Raw genomic sequence first — 22,266 nt, 5'->3', positions numbered from 1 at the left:
CAGAAGCCTGAGCCCAGTGCTAAGCAGCTCTATAGGGAGGTCATTCCTCAGCTCTCATCCAAGGCTCCATGAAAGTTCACAGTTTGGGCCCAAGATCTACCCTGACAGAGCAATGAGATCCTGGAATAGCCCAATGTTCCTCTGCAAGTGCCCACATACAGAACCAGAGCTGGACAGACCTTCACTGTTCATCCAGCCCAGTGCCTACCACACAGAGAGAGACATGGAGACCCTGAGAGAGGCAGGGACTTAGCTAACAACCACATAGACCTTGCAAAACATATGTGGTACCTTGAACCACTGAGCAGTGCTCAATTACTTCTGTAGCCACAGGTAAGACACTAACTACCTTGCTATGCCTCTGCCAGCCACAAAGCAAGGAAGAAAAAAACACTCTGGTTGGATGCTCTGGCAGGCTACCTGTCCTCACTAGCCATTCATGCCTTCCCACCCCATGCAGCCCCAGTATGCTGAACATCATAAGGCCCGACACAAGCCCCTGCAGCCTTTCTCTAGCCCATAACTCAGCAGTAGCATCTCTGAAAAACATACTGCACCCACTCCTCAAATGGTGCCTCTGCTAGAAAAACAAATAGTGACCCAAGACACCCCTAGGGTGACTGCCAATTTTGCCCCTGGTTGCCAATAAGCTTACCTGTCGCCCTGCTGCCCTGTGATAGAGCAACACCTGGGAGAGAAGTCAGGGGAGGGAATCAGAGGAGCGACAGGTAAGACCACTACTGATCCCCGAGGATAGTGCTTACCAAGAGCCCAGAAGCACCCACCCTGCATGCTGCAGCCAGCTGGGCTGCAGGGCCTAAGGCTTGGGGAGCTGGGTTCTGGGAGGGGTAGGGGAAGCAGCCTGGAGCCTCTCCTTGCTCTGATGCATCCTCAGCCAGGGCTGCGTTTCTCTAGCTCACCTGAGATGCTTCTGCAAGAAAGAGCTTGGTTGACTCCTCCTGTTCCTGTTTATCTTGAAGGCTCTGCAGCAATTTTCACAAACTGAACAGCAAGAGGGAGACCTCAAAGAGGCGACTCTCTTCCTAGCTGCATCTCCTTCCTAATCCTCTGGGTGCCTCGGAATAGAAGCTCAGAAGGAAGAAAACGAGATTTTCAACTTTCAGGAACTAGCTCTGTCGCCCTCTGCACAGCTCAGGAGGCCATCACTCTCAGCCTTTTAGGACTCCATCCAAAAATCCTTCAGCCCTCCATGTTCCCCAAAATGACAGAGCTCATGTGTGGCTGGAACCTGCCCCGATCCGGCAGCTCATTTAAATAGAGCTCATCACAACAACAGTGTTGGTGGAGAAGTGAGTAGCTGCAGGGCCCTGGGGACCCCCTGTTTGTACGTAGGAAGAATGATGCAATCTGGGTATCAAAATAGCAATCCAGAATGGAATAACAGGCTCACGCAGCAGCGGTGCCTGCACAGCCAGAGCTCAAGTTGACACACTCTGTCAGCCCCACACTGCTGCAGCACGCAGATGCCAGGCACACATGAGCACTGCATCATTTTAAAAAAACAGCAGAAGCCCAAGAGATCCCTCCATGCCCCCAGCACTGAAGGAAGGTGTGGGGAAGGGGGGCTTTGACAGACATTAAAATCTGTCTCCTACACACTCACCTGCTCCTGCCACTTCACCTGAAGTCCTTATCCTGTGACGTCACAGGCTGTTGCCATAGTGACCAACTGTCCATCACAAGCGGAGGATTAGGACTTCAGTTGGAGAAGACACATATTTATAATGCACAAAGGTCCTGGGGGATGTCCCTTGGCAGCTAACTCTACCCCCTCGAGAGATACAGTCCCATACAAGCCGGAAGGAAAACAGAGTTGAGTTGGAGGAAAGGCATGAGGATGGGGCAAGTCTACAAGTATAGGATAATTCAAGAGCACAGAGCAATCATATGAGGGGGAGTGGCAGGGAAGGAACTTGGAAAGACTGGCAGCAGAGTAACTTGGGAAGGGCCCTGACTACTAAGCTAACGACCCTGATCTTTATTCTAGAGGAAAAGGCAGACCAGAAAGTTTCTGGAGCTTGACCAAGCTGAGCTTTGTGATTATATTGATGGACTGGAGACAGGGGGATCAAAAAGGAGGTTTGTCCTGCTGAGCATTAATGGGATCCTGAATAAGGCCTGAAGTAGACAAAAGGGACAGAAGAGTTGTTACCAAGAGAACCAATAGGACATAACTAAAACAGGATGTTAAGGATATTTTGCTGGTGTGTTAAGGAAAAGGAGTCAAGTGGACGGGCTGTCATGAACAGAGACAAGTATAACAGGAAGAAGGCAGTTGTTAAATTCCATCTTACTTATGTCCCATTTTCTCTGGTGTCCATATTCTCCTAAGATCAGGCTTCATGCTATGTTGCCCAGATCAATGATTTCCACATCTGAAGAGTTTTAAGAAATCCTGAGCCTATCAAATCCAAGTCTCTTGGGTATGGAATCAGAAATGTGTATCTTTAGCAAGTTTGCCAAAAAATTCTCTGGCATCCAGACCAGCACTGTTTCAAGGACTAACAATCCAAAACCAATGACCTGGACAACTACAGGAGCCTCCTAGCAAGTGCTCCTGTTGCCAGCCCTATCTCTTCCAATCATCCCTCTCACTGAGCCAGAATGACTTTTGGAAATACAGATTTGGTCATATGTCACTGATCAAAAGGAGTTTCAGTAGCTCCCAGTGTCCACAGAATAGCTTAAACTTGTCAGGACCCTTCAGATAATTTCCTTTCTCAATGCAGTTTCCATTTCTCTCTTTCAAACACCCCATATTTCAGCCAAAATTAACTCCCTATATTTTCTCTAGCCTCCAAGTGTCCCATCCTAACCCTATTCCCTCCCTGGAATTCTCTTCCATATTTTCCTAGCCCTGTCTGGCTCTGCACAGCTACTACTACCATCCAAACCCACCCAATTTCCCCAGTGTCTAAAGTAGTGGTTAAAAACCATAGTCTGCCTGTTTTTGCCAATAAAGAACATGGTTATGGAACTCATTTCATTGGGACACAGTCACACCCCTTAAATTCCCTTAAATTTTGGGCTACCACGACAGAATTGAGGAATTGTGAAAGAGACTTTATGATTAGCAAAAACCAAAACTATTTATAGAAAAAGCTGACCCACCCCTAGCCTAAAGCACCAGCTTTTTAGTTTATTCCAACCTTTGGGATAGATGCTCTTGGGATTCAATTCTGAGGGTCCTGCTTGTTCCCAACCCCACTGTCAGTCCTGTTAGTTGTTCTTCTGGTAACTGGTTCACATTTGAGCTGGACCTTCAATCTGGATAGGTGTTACTAACAAGGAAAGGGAACACCATAAAGAGGATTATAAATGTCAAAATACGGGACCTCTTTGGAGGAATATCAGTATGGCTAGAACATGTACAGGAAATGTAGGAAATGAAACTACCAAGTTAATTTGGGGGTTGATTAGGAAGAGCCTTGAAAGTCATGCTAAATTTCTATTTTGAACTACAAGCAATTGGGAGCGTTTAGATAGCTAAAAGTGTAGACCCAGGGTCAGAGGGAGTGATCAGCATTGAATGAAGAGGATTTGGGAAAATAACCCACTGTGGCAATAGGTAAGGTGAGGTCAGGAAAAATATCACCAGGGAAAGAACAGAAAATAAGCTGCAGTCAACCAAGGAGTATCCAGGGGCCAGCAGCAGATCTGAGCCAAGAGTCAGAATCTGATCAGAAAACCCAATGCCTGGCTGGGGCTGGAGATGAATGTATAGTTTGTGGCCTTCAGATCCCATGCTCCTAGGAACCACTTGGCCGTAACATGGGCCTTTTTAAATTTTTTTAAAATGATACTGGGGGTTGAACTGAGGGCCTTCATAATGAGCTACATCTACAGCATTTTTTAAAAATTTTGAGACAGGGTTTCAGTTTTGCTAAACTCCTCAGACTAAGCTTGAACTTACAATTCTCCTGCCTCAGCCTCCCAGAGTGCTGGGATCACAGGTATGTGCCAAAGCTTTCTATGCAAATAAAATATCACAGTGGAACGCACCAGGTATTGGTAGGAAGAATCTAAACTCACATGAGAGACCCTCACTGGTCCAGATAGCACCTAGATCTTTTTTCACTCCACATCTCAAAGAATCCACCCAAAAACTGATGTACTGACATGCTCCATGTAAAGCTACTCATCTCATTTCCAACTGGGCCTGGGAAGAGAGACAGTGGGGGATCTAAGGGCAGCAACCTACTCTATGTGTGCATTTTGTATAGCCTGCAAGTCCTGGACTGTCCATCAGGGGACAGAGAGAGTCCTTGGCTCTTCAAGTAAACTTCAACAGGATCCCAGCCCTTTCTGGACTTCTGATGCCCCATCTGCACAGTGAGAAGCTGGAGAGGAACTGAAAGGCTTTTCCTACTCTCTGATCTCCACAGCACTCACATGACTGGCCCTCTTCATGGGGGAGCTCCAGTGACAAGAAGCCCATGCAAGCCCCTATCCATCAATCACAGCCATCTTGAATTCCCTCCCTTAGCACGTCTGTTCTAGCTGTAGCTCTCCAGGTAGAACTGGCAGCAGCAAGCACACCCCCGGCCCAAACACAGCCTGCCTCTTTCCCATTACCGGGGGAATTGCTCTCCCAGTAACAGTACTGTTCAGAGGTGTCAGCGCTACCCCCAGGGCCCTAGAGAACCAATTAAGGTAAGGCAACTGTTCACAAACTGAAAAACTACCCTGCTAATAGGGATCCAGAGCTCCAGCTTCTGCACCTGCCTCGCACCCAACTCAGTCCAGCTCAGCAGCCTGCCTTCCACCTGGGAGACTTTGGTCACTCTGCAACAGACCCCCCACGGTCAGACAAGCTGTTCGGCACCCTGAGCATGCAAACAGTCGTCACCTGGCTTCCGTCACCTGGCTTCCAGGCGCCTGAAGCTGAGCCTCATCCCCTGCCTCCCTGTTCTCACCCAAGGCCATTAGAGCCCCTCCAGCTGGGCTGCTCATTAAGATAAGAGTCATTTCCCTCTCTGACTCTGAGGTTGTAACATCTTGCATCAGTTCCCTTTCTTTGGATCTTCCCAAAGCCCCCAAGGCCTGCCCACCAAGGGACAACGATTGCTCCCCCCTTTCAGCATTAGCAGTGTACAAAGAAGATGCTGTCACCCTTGCCTAGCTTCAAGAAGCCTGGGGCTGCGGTGGTTATTTAGCATTCTTAGAGCTCCTCAAGCCCAACCTGGAAAGCTTTGGAGACAGACAAACCTGAGTTTCACTTGACCTAACACTTACTAGTTATTAGACCTTAAGCCACAAATTTCCCAATCCCCAGGCTTATCGTCTATAAAATGGGAATAATAATACCTACCTGTAGAGCTGTTGTGAAGTTTAGAAAAGACACTACAGGCACAGGTGCCTAGCACAATGTCTGCCAACCAGTAGATCCTTATAATTGTCTTTCGGATCTCCAAATTAAAGAATGGAAAGGGGCGGTCCAGGAATCACTGGACAGGAAAGTAGTAGGAGGTAATGACAGAGGGAGATATGTATGTATGAATATCCCAAAGCAAAACTCACTATACTATATAACTAATATACACTAATAAAAAAATTTCAATTTAAAAAGTTTCCCTTCTAGGCAAAAGTCATAGGAGATCTTTATGGATTCAATGATTAAATTAGTCAATAAATATTCACTGAAGTCCCTGTCCTGTAAGGCTATAGGGTTATAGAAATGGAAGGTACTGTCCAGTTGGATAAGCAGATGCCTACCACCAGCACCCCCTCAATTCCAAGCACCAGTGCAGGGGACAGGCCTGAGAAAGGGCCACTGAGGGACTGAGGATGAAAGCCAGCTGGACAGACCATGCATCCAGGCAAAGCCTCTTTTCCTCTCAACCCAGCAATTGCTTGGCTCTGACTAGCAATCAGGAGAAAACAGGCTTATGAGAATGGGTTTATCCCCAACCAATGTGGCCCCATATGGCTGGAGATACTGGTGCTATATAAGGGGAACAGAAGTAACTCCCAAATCTGCTAGCTATCCGAAACACGAGTTTATGTTCTCTAAAATCAAAGAATGAATTCTAGGAACAATGAAGGTTAAGAGTAGGAAAAATTTACTGAAAGAAAGAAAGCTTCTGTCTCAGAGAGACAGAAGGGGGACCGGAAAATGGGTTGCCTGCCCACCCCACTTTTCAAAGGTGTTTTATACAGCAAAGCTATGAGGTGAGGTGGGTACAAAGTGGGACAAAACTATAAGACCCAATAGAAAATTACAAGGTGGGCATGACTAACCAGTAAGATTACAAGTACAGTCACCCAGGTAATATCGATTAGATGGGGATCAAATGGGAAAACAAGTCATGTACAAGGAATTTCCCCATTTAGAATATCAATCACTGCTATTCATCTCTAGGGGACATAATACCTCTTTTCTTTGTGTTTTGGGGGTTTTTTAGTACTAGGGATCAAACTCAGGACCTTGTGCTTGTGAGGCAGATGGCAGCACCACTAAGCTAAATCCCAGGCCCCCTCTTTTCTTTTTTATAATGCTAACCAGTGAATGTACTTCAATTGCTCTCCATGTTGGCTTCTTGAGGGCTGGCCCTGTCTAACTGCCTCCAAGATATCTAATTAACTTACCTATCTGTAATACTAGGAATCTATTTCTTCCTTAACCTCAATCCATTTTCCCCACCATCCCTCTATTTGCTCTCATATTTTACTTTTTAAAACCTCAGCCTGAGAGGATAAACCTTCTAGAAAATCTGTTCTATTCTTGAATAAAGTGGCAGCACTAAAAACTCTCCAAACAACCAGACTTGAAACCAGATTTTGTCTCAAAATAAAAAGGGCTGAAGTTGTAGCTCAATGGTAGAGCACCCCTGGGTTCATCCCCAGAGTCACACACACACACACACACACACACACACACACACACACACACAGAGGTAAAACTGAAACTCTATACCCATTAAACAACATTCCTAATTTCCCCAGCACTTAGCCACCACCGTTCTACTTTCTGATTCTCTGAATTCGACAACTCTAGGTACCTCATACAATTGGAATCACACAGTATTTGTTCTTTTTACTGGATTATTTCATTTAGCATAGTATCTTCAAGGTTCATTTGTGTTGCAGCATGTATCAGAATTTTCTTCCTTCCTCTTTTGCGGTACTGGAGATTGAACCCAAAGGTGCTCTACCACTGGGCTACATTCCCAGCCCTTTTTTTGTTCTACATCTAAGTTACCCAGCCTGGCCTCAAACTTGCAATACTCCAGCCTCAGCCTCCAAAATAGTAATGATTACGGGAGTGCATCACCACACTCAGAATTTCCTTCCTTATTAAGGCTCAATAATTTTCCATTATAAGGATATACCACATTTTCTTTATATCCGTTGATGGACACTTGGGTTGCTTCCACCTTATGGCTGTTTCAAATAACAATGCTATGAACTCATGTGTACAAATAGCTCTTTAAGCCCCTGCTTTAAATTCTTTTCAGAGCCAAGAATGGTTGTACACGACTGTAATCCCAGCACTTGAGAAGCTGAGACAGGAGGATGGCTGTGAGTTTCAGGCCAGCCTGGGCTACACAGTGAGTTCCAGGCCAGCCTGAACTACACAGCAAGACCCTGTCACAAAAAACAAACAAAAAAATTCTTTTCAGTATATATACCTAGAGGAATACATTCCTATTCCAGGAAGCATCATATTGTTTTACACAGCAGCTACGCTGATTTATATTCCCTCCAACAGTGCATAAAGATTCTGACTTCTCTACATTTTTGTCAATACTTGTTATTTTGAAAAGGTTTTATGCCTGCTTGCTTGGCTAATAATCATCCTAATGGGTGTGAGGTGGTATCTTACTGTTATTTTAGTTTGCACTTTGCTCATAATTAGTGATATTGAACATTTTTATATGCTTATTTGGCCATTTGTTTTCTCTTTTGGAGCAATGTCTATTTAAATCCTTTGCCCGTTTTTAATCAGGTTTTTTATTTTTTTATTGTTGAGTTGTAGGGGCTTTATACATACATTCTAGATATTAACCCAACAGTCCTGGAACCATTAACACATGCTTAAGGTTCACTATATTTATAAATATACTGTATTTCCAAGAATTCTTTAAGCAGTTAGCAATGCCTATTTTTCCAGATAATTAAGGTCTTAAAAAGAAACAGAAAATACACTTAATTTGTAAAAGCAAATATTAACAAAGTTGATAAATACGTTTAAATATTAACCATAGACCTTTTAAAAGTCACTGTTAAAATTTACTGCATTTATAAGTAGATTAATAACATTTGCAAGTGAAAATTAAAAACGTAATGAAGAATGAAGTTTAAGTTGTAAGTTAAAATATCATATATTAGCTTATCTTTTCTGTGCTCCAAACTCTTAAGAGCCTCAGACAGGGTGGATTGCTTACCCACAGTTCAAAGGGCTCAAAACCCAAACCTAAAACTCACTCTGAACAGCAATGCCTCCAAGAAAGCCTGGATTTATGCTACAAATCTCTTTGGAAATACTATAGAGACTAAAACAAAAAGAAAAGATCGCAGATGATGTTTCTAGTGTTGTCACTTACTATATTTGACTTTCTTACTGTACAATGTCAATCAGCAGATACTCACTGTACCTCAGTTACGTGCCCTACGCTAGAATACTAAAATGAGGGACACGCTTCCTGTCTCCCAGGGTTTCACAGCTCACAGTGGACTGTTTCCTAGGAAACCTGACATTCAGGAGTAAGACACAGGCTCCCCCCTGCTGGGCAGCAGCTTACATAGTAAATGGTTCACTAGTCTGTGTGATTCAGTTCAAAATCTATTCGTGACCAATACCAAGGCCAGCTGTTCGCCCTCTGCCTTGGAGATTTAGTCAGCCAGAAAATATCTTCTCCATCTGAGGAGTCAGCCAGACCTTGAATCAAAACCTTCACAGACTTCTTAGTCTGCCACCAATTTGAGGAAATCCCAGAGATGATAAGTCCCCAGCTTACAAAACAGATATATTAGGCATCGAGAGGATTTGCTGTCTCATAGATTCCCCAGAGTTGCTTTCAGCAAAGAATGTCCCTTGGGCATTTAAATTCTGATTCTTTCTACACCTGAAACTCAGTTCCTATGAAACCAGAAAATACCTCCCCTCTAGAAGTAGGTGAACTCGTGGTGCTTTTGTACTTACCATCTGGGACGGTCCCGTGAGCCCTGGCAACACGGCCCAGCTCCTGCATCAAGCCCTGGAAGCAGTCCTTACAGAGCAAATGTTGGCAGGGTAGAAGCCGAGAGCCAGTATCATGCAGGTCCTGCCCACACAAAGAGCAGGTCGGTGCCAGAGCTTTCATCTTTATATCTTTAGAGCAGGAGTGTTTCTGGCCAGCTAGTGGCTGTCTCTGAAAGCCCATGCCCATGCCTGTGCCTGTGCCCAGGACAGGGGCTTTTCCATTGACATCCTCAGGCGTGAAGCAGTGGGTAGAGCGAGCAAGTTCTACTCCCTGTAAGTGAAGCACAGAACAGAGTGACACTTCTTTTGGGAGGGGGAGTTCCTGGGCAGGACAGAGAAGCCTTGGACAACAAAGCCTCAAAAGTACAGCTCATGGGCCGGGGATTTAGCTCAGTGGAACCCTGTCTGCCCCTCCAGCTCAAGGTCCTGAGTTCAATCCCCGGTATCACAAAAAAATAAAAAGTACAGCTCATGCCCCTCCCCAGAGCTAGAGGTTCATACCTCAGCCTCAACCCTGCCCCTGGGCCCAGAAGGAGAATCCAGCCTCTGCCATGGAATACAAAACCTGCAGGTGTATGCCAGGTTGTATGCTTCTGACAACGTTTGTTCACCTTCAAAAATGTCCCAGATCGCCTTATTGGTAGACAAGCTTTGATCCAAGTTTTAACTTTAGAAAAGGGTAAGAAATTTGTAGGTGCAAAGTTTAGGCCAAGTGCCATATGTACATTTCAATCCCCACAACCAGCCTCAGAAATAAGGATTATGACACTTCTGCAAATTAAATAGAACCATTTATTTGGAACAGGCTGAAGAAATTGAGCTGGGAGGGGGGATGCACAGGCCCATGGCAGGTGGCACAGTTCGAATTCAAATCCAGTTGTTCTGATTTCAGATGCCACACTGAACTACTGACATGTTCTCAAGCTGAGGTCCACACATAGATTTTTCAGGTGTTCTCTCCAATAATTTTTTTAAAAACTATTGCTTCATTCTCATAAGAGAGTTTATTAAGGTTTAAAAATTCTGGATCATCTACACATCTACCCCGAAAAGGTCTGATGGGCAGTGGTGAGTTTAGGATCTAGTTCAGACCACACAGTATTACTTAGATAAATGAGAAGAGAGAGGCGGCCAATACGTAAATGATGGGTTTTTGCCACATGAAGTCTAATTCACATTGTGGCACACAATGATAAATCTTTTGTGGAAGCTGCAATAAGGGAAGTAGGGAAATTGTGGTATATGTTTGCTGAATTGGCCACAGCAGTGAGCACTAGATTTAAATTGCAGTTGCAGTTTAGATTAACAAAACGTCATCATCCTATGAAATTAATAGTTAATGTGTTTGTTTTGGTTCTGCAGTTTTCCTTTATACATGCAAACTATATTTTGTTTTATAACTGTATAAGAGCTAACCTCAAAAGGAAGTTGTATCTATTTTTACATTTGTATATATTTAAAATCAAAATCACTTAGTGCAACATGCAAGTTTGAGAAAAAAAATTATCTTTAGTTCAAAATCTTTGAGAACCCAGACCATTAAAGAGCCTACTAAATTTAGCGAGAAGAATGACATTACATTTTCGTATTTGTAAACCTCTTTAATATCTAGCTAAATAGAAGATAGCTGAATTCTCACATTTGCTTCTACAGCCAATCTGGTATATGTTGTTTTGTTTGTAGTATAGGAAGAAAATCCAGCTTTGCACAGATACACATTTGGAAAAATAGGAGTACTGTAATAACCTTATCAAATAATTGTGGATATTCTTAATGCTATACAGAAATTCACAAAGAGTAGTTTCTTAAATGTTAGTTATAACATGGAAACCAAAACAGCATCAATCAACTTTTCTTACTGTTACATCAAATTCTGTGATCTAAGCCAGGTATGGTGGAACACACCTGTACTCCCAGCACTCTGGAAGGCTGAGGCAGGAGGATCACAAGTTTAAGGCCATCCTGGGCAATTTAGCAAAACCTAGACTCAAAATTAAATTATATATATAAAGAACTAGAGATGTAGTTCAATGCAAAATACTTCAGTTCAGTCTTAAGCAAAAAATCTCTGATCTATCTTGCACTGTGAACTGGACTGGAATTGAAAACCAGCTGCTTTTACCTGTTCCTTTAACCAGGCATAATTTTATAACACCAAGCATTGGTCGTTTGGGAAAAAAATTGGTTCAATGATATTCCAAATATTGACACATTACACAATAACAAAAATTACACTTTAATGTCACTTCTAATTTTGTCAGAAAATTCTTTAAGTTTTGGGAAGCTGTCAAACTCATGGAGGCAGCAAAAACATCAAAATTCTGAAGTTTTAGCATTGGCAACAAATACTGTGTAGTTTTGAGATAATATCTATCAAATTCTCAAGACTCAATAATCACAATTTGTTCATTGTCCTTTCATGAAAAACTGCCATCCCATGAAAAAAGTCTGATTTAGCTTGGAAGTCAACAGCATACATGCAGTTTCTCATTTTGATATATAGCACAAAAACCACATACTTTCAATTTTTTCAAACAGGATATTTAAAAGAAATATATGGAAGCATCAATATTTAAGAAAATTTTTACTTCTTCATCATGGACATTCTCAAGTTGTTAGTTTTTTTGTTGTTATTGTTCTGTTCTGTTTTGTTTTTGTTTTTAAAGAGTCGGGGCTGGGAGTGGTGGTGCCCATAATCCCAGCACTCTGGGAAGCTAAGGCAGGAAGATCACAAATTTAACCCCAGCCTGGGTAATATAGTGAAACCTTGTCATAAAAATAAAAAAGAGCTCGGATGTAGGTCATTAAGAAGGGCCTGAATTCAACCCCTGGTACTGGAGGGTGGGGAAAGGGGAAGGGTTCTAGGTCTTACTATGTTGCCCAGGCTGACCTTGAACTTTTGATCCTCCTGCATCAGTTCCCTGAGTAGCTGGACCTACAGGTACACACCACTACACCTGGCTTAAACTAGCTTTTTTTTTTTAATTGCAAGTATCTAGTGATAAAGGATACAATGATTACAATCATTTGCACCAGTTTGATTCCCAAAGCACTAGCAGTTCTACACCATTGTTCTGGTCCCATCAATGTAAATGTTAATCCAGTGAAAAGATCAAATAATATTTTGCTATTATTATGAAAACTTTTTTATCCATGGACACCCTGAAAGGGTTTCAGGAACCTCCACAAAATCTACAGACCACATTTGTTTGTTTGTTTGTTTGTTGCTACCAGGGATTGAACTCAGGACCTTGCACTTGTGAGGCAGGCTGCAGCACTACTGAACTAAATTCCCAGCACCTTACAGACCACATCTGGAGAACTGGTGCATTAGATCTCACATTACAATCCCCAATACCACTAAAAAAAAAAAAAAAGATTTTGGGTCCAGTGCTGCCAGATCTTCCAGATCTTTATTTTTCAAAACATCAGAAATCTGGAATTTTATTTGAATTTTAAAATATTGACAACTAGGGCCCAGGATTTAGCTCAGTGGTTCTGCTGCCTGCCTCGTAAGTGCAAGGTCCTGAGTTCAATCCCCAGTACCAAAAAAAAAATATTGGCAATTATATTAGTGAGCTTTCTGTCACTAAAATAAACACCTGATAAAGAAGGAAGATTTTTTTTGGCTCACGGTTTTAGAGGGTCCCATCCATGATCAGATGGACCCATTACTTTTAGGCCTCTGATGGGGGTGCCAGCTGGCACTGATGAGGAGTGCATAGCAGAGGAAAACTGCTCACCTCATAGCCAGGCAGACAAAGAGAAGAAAATTTTGGGAGGGACCAGGGTCTCACAATCCCCTCTAACACACACCTCCAATGACCTGTAGACCTGCCACGGAATCCAACGTGCTAAAAGGTTAATCTCCTCCCAAAAGCACCTTGCTGGGGGTCAAGCCTTCACCACACGGACCTTTTGGGGGACATTCACAGTCCAAATCATAGCAGCAACTAATTAAATTTAGAAATATAGGACCTAGGCATGGTGGTGCATGACTGTAATTCAAGCTACTCAGGAGGCTGAGGCAAGAGGATCACAAGTTCAGAGCCATTTTGCACAACTTGGCAAGATCTAATCTTGAGGGAAAAAGAAGGTGGGTAGCTTGAGGATATAGCTCAAGTGGTGTAGTCCTCACCTAGCATGCACAAGGCCCTGGGTTCAATCCCGTACTACAAAAATAATAATGAAATAATAAATATAATAAATAAAATAATAATAATAACAATAATATTTTAAAATAAGAAAACAACATGAATCAAACAACATATACCAGGGCTGGGGATTTAGCTCAGTGGTTCTGCTGCCTGCCTTGCAAGCGCAAGGACCCGAGTTCAATCCCCAGTACCAAAAAAAAAAAAAACCACATATACCAGTCATGGAAAAATCTGGATTAAATGAAACACCAAGTATGGAAGTAAGGGAACCCCACCTATAACATTACCTTGCCATAAAACTGCTCCTTTTTAACATCTTACCACATCTGGATCTGAGGGAATGAAAGTATTTACTGAATTTCTTTAACTTTGCCAAGGAATGATGGACCAAATCACTGTGCATCACCTTGGGAGCAAGATTTTCAAAGATCATTTCCTTGGATACTAAAGAACAAATTATTGTCAAAATTTCATATTCATTTTAGGAAGAAAATTGAGGGAGAAACACTAGAAAATAAGGGGACGCCCTCTGTTACACTGTGTAGCACATATTTATTTTTGATTTATTTGTTTATTATCTTGTCTTGGACGCAGTTCTGGGACACAAGCCTAGGGCAGGAATTTGTCTTTCTGGTTCACCACTGTATCTGCCTCTCACTGCCTGGCACATACATATAGTGTTGGAACATAATACATATTCAAAATACATATTTGTAAAATGAACAAGTGAAAGAATGACTCTCATTGTTTTCATTACAAGACAAGAAAACTGCAATTCCAAGAAAATATGCTGGGCCAGAATATGCTGGGGATTTAGCTCAGTGGTGCCGCATCTGCCTTGCAAGCTCAAGGCCCTGAGTTTGATAACCGGTACCAAAAAAAAAAAAAAAATATATATATATATATATATATATATATATATATATATATATATATGCTGATCGTTCAATGTAATTCAGCTAGAAAAAAAAAAGAACTAGGAAATGAACCCAACCTTCTGTGTACTTTTCATTAATTTGCTCCTTTGAAATTAAAACTAAGCCCCTCTTTGTGTGCTATAGAATGATCTGCTCTCAAAAACTACAATTTGCATGTAATCCCAGCATTCCAGGAGGCTGAGGCAGAAGGATCACAAGTTCAAGTCCTGCCTGAACAACTTAGCAAGACCTCTGTTCTCAAAATAAAATATAAAGGATTGGGAATGTAACTCAGTGGTAGAGCGCCCCTGGGTTTGATCTCTAATACTGAAAAAAAACAGACTACAATTCCTCTCTTCACACTGAGTTTAATAGCAGGGTTTTCCCACCCTAGCTTTCAACAAAGTCTTTAGGAATACAACTGCCATAATACAATGAGATTTAAAAAAGAAAAGAAAAGAAACTATCCAACATAGGAAAGGAAGATTCCTAGAAATCCCTAATCCTCAAATTTAGAAAGCTGAAGAAAAACCCACTAGTGATCAGGATTTCTCTCTAAATCCCACATTTCAAAAAATATAGAAAAAAGCAAACCAAGTCTAGGGAAGTTGAAATGGCACTGGAAACTGTATATGCTGCTGGTGTGTAAGTTGGTACAACTCATTTTTTAAAATAGCAACATAAAATGAATCATAAAAATGCTCTTACCCTATAATCCAGCAATATCACTCCTGGGAATTTATCCTAGACAAGTTATTCAACAGAGGAAGAAAAAACTATAAATACAAATGTTCCTTGTATCCTTGTCTCTAACAGCAGAGAATACAATACAAGAACAAAAATAAATTAAAAAGTTCACAAGAAAATGGCTTAATAAAGAATATGCTGAAGACAAATTACTCTTCAGCTGTTAAGAATAATCTTGAACTCTAGGTAGTGACACAGAAAAAAATGTCATGGAATGAAACAAACATCAGACTACAAAAGAATGAATATACTATGATCATCAACCTTGCATACAGCTATATCTCCATGTAAACAAGAGCTGAAAAGTGATATTTAGAAATGAAAACAGTATTGTAAGATGGTATGAATTTTTTTGTTGTTCTTTGAGACAAGGTCTTGCTGTGTAATTCAGGTTAGTCTTGAACTCACTATGTAGGCCCAGGATGGCCTCAAACTCATGGTGATCCTCCTGCCTCAGCCTCCCAACTGCTGGGATTACAGGTGTGCACCACCACACCCAGCCTGGTATGGTTTGAAGTGTGTATACTTATTGGGTTTTTTTCACAATTTTAATATTGTACTGCTTTTTCTATTACATATTAATTTTTAAAATTCTTTCTAAAATAAATTTGGATTTCCGGGCTTTTCTCTAATTCTCATTTAGGAAGGAAAAAAAACACAGAAACTCTGGTTCTCCCCATCTTGAATTAACAATATTCTACTTAAAACAACAACAACATATACTTTTTTTTTTTTTTTTTGGTACCAGGGATTGAACTCCGGTCCTTGCGCTTTCAAGGCAGGCGGTGGAACCACTGAGCTAAATCCCTGGCCTGACAACAAATACTTCTTAATGTCCAAATCTAAAGGTGGAGAAAAAGAAACAGGAAGCAACCACGTTATTGTTGCTGTTTGAAGGACTGATGATGAAATCAGGAACCCAGAGGGGACAGAAAGGGAGAGAGACCACCAGGATCTCAGGGTAGCGGTGCATTCCCAAGGTTAACTGGAGAGGGGTCTGAGGTAGACAAAGTTCAGCACCACATTTACCTGCCTCATCAGGCTGCTGCCTGCCATCATTTCCCTTTAGCTCATTTCACAGGGAAATGTGAGGCTCTGACTCTCTGAGGGATCTCAGGTATCTGAGATGTCACAAGGCCACACTCTACTTCAGAACAGATGTCACAGAGCACAGCTCTCAGGGCTCATGTCCAAGGTCATGCCCCATGTGCCTGGTAGGGAGGGACAGGTCACCTAATGCCTAATGTTTGACTGCTGTCTAACTTTTCAGATAGAAACCTCAATTCTGTCTGTTCTCTTGAGGCTGGATGACCTAGAGAATATACATCATAGGAGCCACATGTTTAAGTCACATAATTGTCTCAAGAAGTAGAGGGAGCTGGCTAGAAAACCACAGCCAGACAACTGTCCAGGGTGCTCCTTCTACCCTGGAAATTAACCCATCAATGAGGAAAATAGGAGGTGAACACAGAACCTAACACAGGGTCCTGGTCCCACTCAGGGAGGCCTTCTGTTCAACCAGGGCCCTAAAGGATAAGATGTAGCTCATCTGAAATAAGAGGAAACTATTCAGAAGCAGTGTCCTAGCATCCAGAACTCTACATCCACCCTTTCACAGTCTTCATTCCTGCTCCAGGCCCCCATTACAACACATTCCGAGGCTCTGCCTAACTTACCTCCATTGACAATCACCTTTCCCAGGGTAGTTCTGAGTAGCTCAGCTTGTTCCTTGTACACTTATAGGCCAGTCTTGATGTCAAACAAAGGATGATTTCTTCTTAGATTTTGCCCCCTCCCGACCCCTCTTTCTGTTGGTCTCAGGCTGAGGGAGTAATAAAGACCATAATGCTGTGAGGTCAGACAGGGAGTGGCCATTGAAGCAAAAGCAGAGGAACTGGACAGAGGATTAATGTTGGGCCAGACTCTGTATCTTACAGCCTCTGGCAAGTCAACCTAATTCTTCTGTGCCTATCTGCTCATGAATAAAATGAAACTACTAATACTGAGTTCTTAGGAAGACGCATTTGTAAATTGCAAGGTTCTCTGAAAATGTTGGGACTACATGGACTGAGTGTTCTGAGAAGCAGAACATTAAATGAACCTTACAAGTTGAGGAAAATTCAGGATATATGTTCAGGAAGAGGATGGGCACTCCAGGCATGAAAAATGGCACAAGTAAAGGCAAAATGGAAAAGAGAAGTACTGTACCAAGTACGGCCACATTAGAAAGTTTTGTGTAGTGGAGAAGCTGAGATAAGGTAAGAGAGAAGCTGAGGTAAAGTAGGCAGGTTGTATTCTCTTGATAATTGGGAGCTGTCGAACTTTGTGATCACATAAAAGAATGAAAATCATGTTTGAGGAGAACTTCGTGGAGGGGTGAAGGACAGAGTTTAGAATATAAGCAGAGTGATCACAAGAGGATCTGAAAACTCCAGAGAAAAGATAGGATGAGGCCTGAATGAAGGCAGTGGTAGTAGGGCTGAAAAAGAGGAATTGAATTTGAGAGATACAGTGACAAAAGGACGATGATAGTGTAATTAGAGGAAGAGAGGGTTGGGGTCAATTTCAGGTCTCCCTGGCATCATTATCTGGGTGGACAGTGGTGCCACTCATCAAGATATAGAATAAAGAAGGTACCAGTGAGCAGAGATGACCGAGCTCTTCGAATATGTTTATCTGTTGAATACATGGGATTCTAACCAGTAATTAAGTGAATGTATGGGTGTGGTGCTCAACAATAGAGATAGGAATTGAAGTCACCCAAAGACAAGGACAGAAGGTGGAGGAACATCAACATTTGAAGTGTGGACAACTTAACAGAACCACAGAAATCACCACTTGGCAATTGGCTCACTGATGACCTAAGATAAGAGTAATCTCTGAAACAGTGGAACCTAATGACAGATTGCAGTGGATTTAATAATGAACAGAAAGCTAACAAATGGGCAGGATTTGTAGGTTACTCTTTAGAGGACCTGACCGTACAGAAAAAAGCAAGGGTAACAGACGGAGAATTTAGGATATTTTAGCTAGAATATACATTAGCTGAAGAGAGAAAGGCAGAGAAAAATATACTCTCACACACAGGGAGAGTAATTGAGGGGATGGAATATTGAACACTGGTTGGTGGAACTGACTAAACAGAAGAATGCCTTTTCTACTACTTAAGAAATGCTCACTTAAATAGGTACTACATGCCAGGAACTAGAATTGCCTGTAGTAAACACAAATCCTTGAGCCCTTAAAAGAATTTGGTCTAGTAGGGAAGACAAACTTAATATGGGAGGTTCGTACCAGACTTTGTGGTAGCACAGATGAGCAAGTGTGCATCTGCGACTGAAGGGGTTAGTTGGGCCGGGCCTCTGTGGTCCAGGAGAGGGAGGAGTCAGGTGCGTCCCAACCAGGTTCCGGAGAAAATTTGAACGTGGCATTTATAGAGTATTTACAAGGTCAAGGTCCCTGAAACACAACAGCTGTTACAGCTTGAGGGGACGCCCGTGATGATCGCACAAGGACAAAGGAGAAAGGAAAACAAAAGTGCCCACTCAGGAAGGTGGGCGACAGGTCCTGGGGGTGGGAGACAAAGCAGAGGCGTCCAAGAGCTTCAGACAACACTTGGGCACACCACAGGGATAAAGAGCTTCCAGCTGAGACTCTAAAAACTCAACCGCGTTGTGACGGCGAAAACTAAATACAAGAAACTCGCGAGACCAAAGAGGCCCCGCCCGAGGCCGGCCCCAGGCCGGAAGTGAGTCACATTGGCCCCGCCCCCGCGTTCGATACCTCGCGAGACTTTGCGGAAATTCCCTCTTTCGTCTCTGCCGCCGACATGGTAAGTGTTTCGTTGCTTGGCTCTGGTTCATTAGCGGTGGTGGTGCGGAGCCCTGCTCCCTTGCCTTTCGGTCACCCACCTACGACTCTGGCCAGGCCTTCCAGGCTGCACGTGGCCGATCGCAGGCCAGGATGGTCGGCGTGGGCCCGGGGCCGGGAGCCTGCGGCCGCGTGTTCGACCCGGCTTTCGGATCTCTGAGACCGCGCGCCGCCCAGCTCGGGCTGAGCGGCCTCGGGCCAGTCGCTGGCCTAAGCCTCGCCGAACGCTCCAGAAGTCAGTCTGAAGGCTTGCGGGCCCATCTGACTGGCGAGCGTTGGCCCCCGCACTTCTTAGGCCCTAACGTTAAACGCCTTTTCCCACACAGCCATCCAGACTGAGGAAGACCCGGAAACTTAGGGGCCACGTGAGCCACGGCCACGGCCGCATCGGTAAGTGCAGGCTCCTCCTAGTCTTCCTTGGGCTCTGTATAGTGTTTAGTTGGCACATTAGTAACTTGAAAGTGAACTCGAGTAAGACCTTTCAGCAGTCCAGTTGGACTGAATTGGACAGCTGTTTATTTTTTCTCTGTGGAGCCTCGAGGACTCCTATTTTAGAGAATTTATCAGGGTGATAAAAACTATTAAACAGCGAAGTATTGAATTAGTTGAAGACAAGAGGGAACACAAAAGATGCTTAAACTTGTAATCTTGAAGGAATGGTAATGCCGCAAAGGAGGTACTGTGGGCCATGAGCAAGGTAATGTTGAGGGGCTAGAGAAAGGTGTGTTAGCCATGTAGGTTTATATTCCTGCAGGCAAGCACCGGAAGCACCCAGGAGGCCGGGGTAATGCTGGTGGCATGCATCACCACAGGATCAACTTCGACAAATAGTGAGTGTTCCTTGGATTGTACTCTGGCACGGCTTGGGAGGTAACTGCAGACAAGGATAACTTAGAATCTCTGTAGAAACAAGCCTCTTAAAACCCTTGCCTGTTGCTGGCTTTTTTACCAAGTTAACATTTGACATGATCTGAGAGAACTTGTCATCGAGGCTAGAGTCACGCTTGGGTACTGCCTGTTGCCTTAGTGTGCTAGAGTCCTCGAAGAGTAACTGCTGACCTTATTCACTGGCTGTGGGCTTCGTGGCACAGTCAGTCACCAGGATAGTAACATGTTTTAGATTGACCTACACAACTAAGATTTTGTGTGTGTGTGTGTGTATGTATATAATCAAGAGACATCTGTAATAATCGTGTAGATTTTACATAGAATGATGTCAAGTGACTTGACTTGCACAGAAACTTAACTGGTTCCATGAAAAGAGACTAGCCTTTGCCTTCGAGCATTTGGTGGTTCTAAAGATTTGTGTAATTGAACAAATGTATTGAGTTTCTGCAAGTGCCGGTCACTTCTACAGCAGTGAACAATTTACACTGTAGTGGAGGGAGATAACTAAAGATGATAAATATAGCTTCACAACTGGAGTGAGGTTATGAAGATAGTTGCTTTCTCTTCCCAGTCACCCAGGTTACTTTGGGAAGGTTGGTATGAGGCATTACCACTTAAAGAGAAACCAGAGCTTCTGCCCAACTGTCAACCTTGATAAATTGTGGACATTGGTCAGTGAGCAGACACGAGTAAATGCTGCCAAAAACAAGACTGGAGTAGCTCCCATCATTGATGTAGTGCGATCGGTAAGTGAATTAGATATAAATGTAACTATCCTTTACTCCCTTGCCTGTCTTGGTCTATTTTCCCTCTCAAGTGAAAATTCAGAGTATATAGATCCATCAAATGGTTTGCTTGTGTTTCTGGAAAAACCTTTGGAGAATAATCTTTATACTCCCATTTATTTCACTACATTTTCACTGAGTGCCCTTCCAAACAGTAATCAGTGCCTAATGTTGTTGCCCCAATTCGAACAGCTTTACATTCCTTGGCTTGAGCTATAACTGGCTCTAGTCTTGAGCCAAAGTTCATGGCCCTACATTATCTGAAGAGATCTTCTGAAAAAATGAACTTTTTTATATATTATTGAGTCTTAACGTCAGACTTATCTCCTGTGAATATGGAAGTAGTCTTTAAGAGAGACCTAAACCCTAGGAAGTTATTTGGGTAGCTTTGAATCTCAGTTCCTTATTTAATGCCCATTTAAGCAATATTAGTGATCAGGACTTGAAGCATTGCTGGGAATGTGATTGTGCTTTGGGGGGGGGGGGGACCAGGAGAGAAAGATCTGTGCTTTGCTGAGACTGAAGTCACACCCTGACACTATTTGTCCTGGGATGCTAGAGTTCTCGGAGAGAATTTGCTAGTCTTCATTCAGTGGTGGAGGCTATTTGTGCCCATCAGAAACATGGCCTGTCTGGGTCCTATAATGATTGGGTTGACAGGCCTCTACCAGGAGGTATATAACCTGCCACACATGGTATGTTTAAGTCCTTTGTCTTTGTTCTTCTAGGGCTACTACAAAGTTCTTGGGAAAGGAAAGCTCCCAAAGCAGCCTGTCATCGTGAAGGCCAAATTCTTCAGCAGAAGAGCTGAGGAGAAGATTAAGGGTGTTGGGGGGGCCTGTGTCCTGGTGGCTTGAAGCCACAGAACAGGCATTCATTAAATGCTAACACATGGTTTTCATTTTCTGGTCTGAGTGTAGGTTCTTTATTATCTCTTCATCTCTATCTCTGTGTTGGGAAATCCACCTAACAGGTTGCAAGAATATTAGGGGCATGAGCTTTTCTGTTGATTCACTTCAAAGTGTGTCAGATCACACCAGTTAAACTTTTTCATTTAGTGAGAGTGATTGCTGGTGATGGCTGACATGCATGTCAAAAGGCCTGGCCTGTTGGCATTGTTGTGGAGGTTATAGCAAGTACGTGAATGTACCCAAAATTGTTTTGTGGGCCTGGAAAGGAAAAATTAGACATTTGGACTGAACCATCCGAGATACAACCAGAATATGACAAGACCTTGACATGTAGGCCCCTAGAGTGAGAATTTAAACATACCGGGGCTGGGCCAGTGATTTAGCTCAGTGGTTCCAGTGCCTGCCTCAAAAGCACAAGGTCCGGAGTTCAATCCCTGGTACCAAAAAACAAAACAAAAACATACCGGGCCTTTTACATAGGTTTGTTAAGTGGATTGGACTCCAGGAAGCAGCTATAAGGGATTTGTGAGTCCTGGTGCACAGTGGTCTTGATACATGGAAAAATGAGAAATCCTGAGTGAGGGCCTTAAAGAGCAACATGGCTTAATGGGAATCCACATATCTCCAGGAAAATTGTAGTTAAACCATTTTTATAGCTCTGAAATTTTGAATTTGTTTTGACCCAGGGTGAAACTTAGTCTAGTATTGTGAGCAAAGAAATAATAAAGGTGGCACTTAATTGGTTTTAGCTGGAAGGTGGGCCAGAATCATGATTTGTGGGACAAA

General features: G+C 42.9%; 2 protein-coding genes and 2 non-coding genes across 7 annotated transcripts in view; 3 read left to right on the top strand and 1 right to left on the bottom strand.

Annotated features, from left to right (window-relative positions):
* Positions 1–9,217, bottom strand: part of Trim66 (tripartite motif containing 66) — a 49,795-nt gene extending 40,578 nt beyond the window's left edge. For 2 of the 4 annotated variants that reach the window (XM_021263755.2, XM_087211729.1), the window contains exon 1: positions 921–1,573. The gene's annotated coding sequence lies outside the window, so the exon portion shown is untranslated. Of the gene's footprint in view, positions 1–920; positions 1,574–1,624; positions 2,383–9,166 lie in introns of those variants that run through there. The other 2 variants (XM_013074654.3, XM_021263756.2) reach the window with 2 other exon arrangements.
* A 9,278-nt stretch (positions 9,218–18,495) lies between these two features.
* Rpl27a (ribosomal protein L27a) lies at positions 18,496–21,470 on the top strand. Its single transcript, XM_004851383.4, has 5 exons — positions 18,496–18,858; positions 19,223–19,286; positions 19,651–19,726; positions 20,356–20,530; positions 21,298–21,470. The coding sequence occupies exons 1-5, from the start codon at positions 18,856–18,858 to the stop codon at positions 21,424–21,426; spliced, it is 447 nt and encodes a 148-aa protein (XP_004851440.1). The 5' UTR covers positions 18,496–18,855; the 3' UTR covers positions 21,427–21,470.
* LOC147828005 (small nucleolar RNA SNORA3/SNORA45 family) lies at positions 19,882–20,011 on the top strand. Its single transcript, XR_015451520.1, has one exon. It is a non-coding gene; the product is annotated as a small nucleolar RNA SNORA3/SNORA45 family (small nucleolar RNA).
* Positions 21,082–21,196, top strand: LOC147828004 (small nucleolar RNA SNORA3/SNORA45 family). The gene has a single exon (XR_015451521.1). It is a non-coding gene; the product is annotated as a small nucleolar RNA SNORA3/SNORA45 family (small nucleolar RNA).
* Positions 21,471–22,266: the final 796 nt, after the last annotated feature.

The sequence above is a fragment of the Heterocephalus glaber genome, unplaced genomic scaffold (genome assembly GCF_053883595.1).
Source record: "Heterocephalus glaber isolate CG9 unplaced genomic scaffold, H.glaber_assembly_v1.0 deba00001428, whole genome shotgun sequence".
NCBI lineage: Eukaryota > Metazoa > Chordata > Mammalia > Rodentia > Bathyergidae > Heterocephalus > Heterocephalus glaber.
Note: the sequence above shows the minus strand (reverse complement) of the source record. Positions and strands in the feature narration are given on the sequence as shown.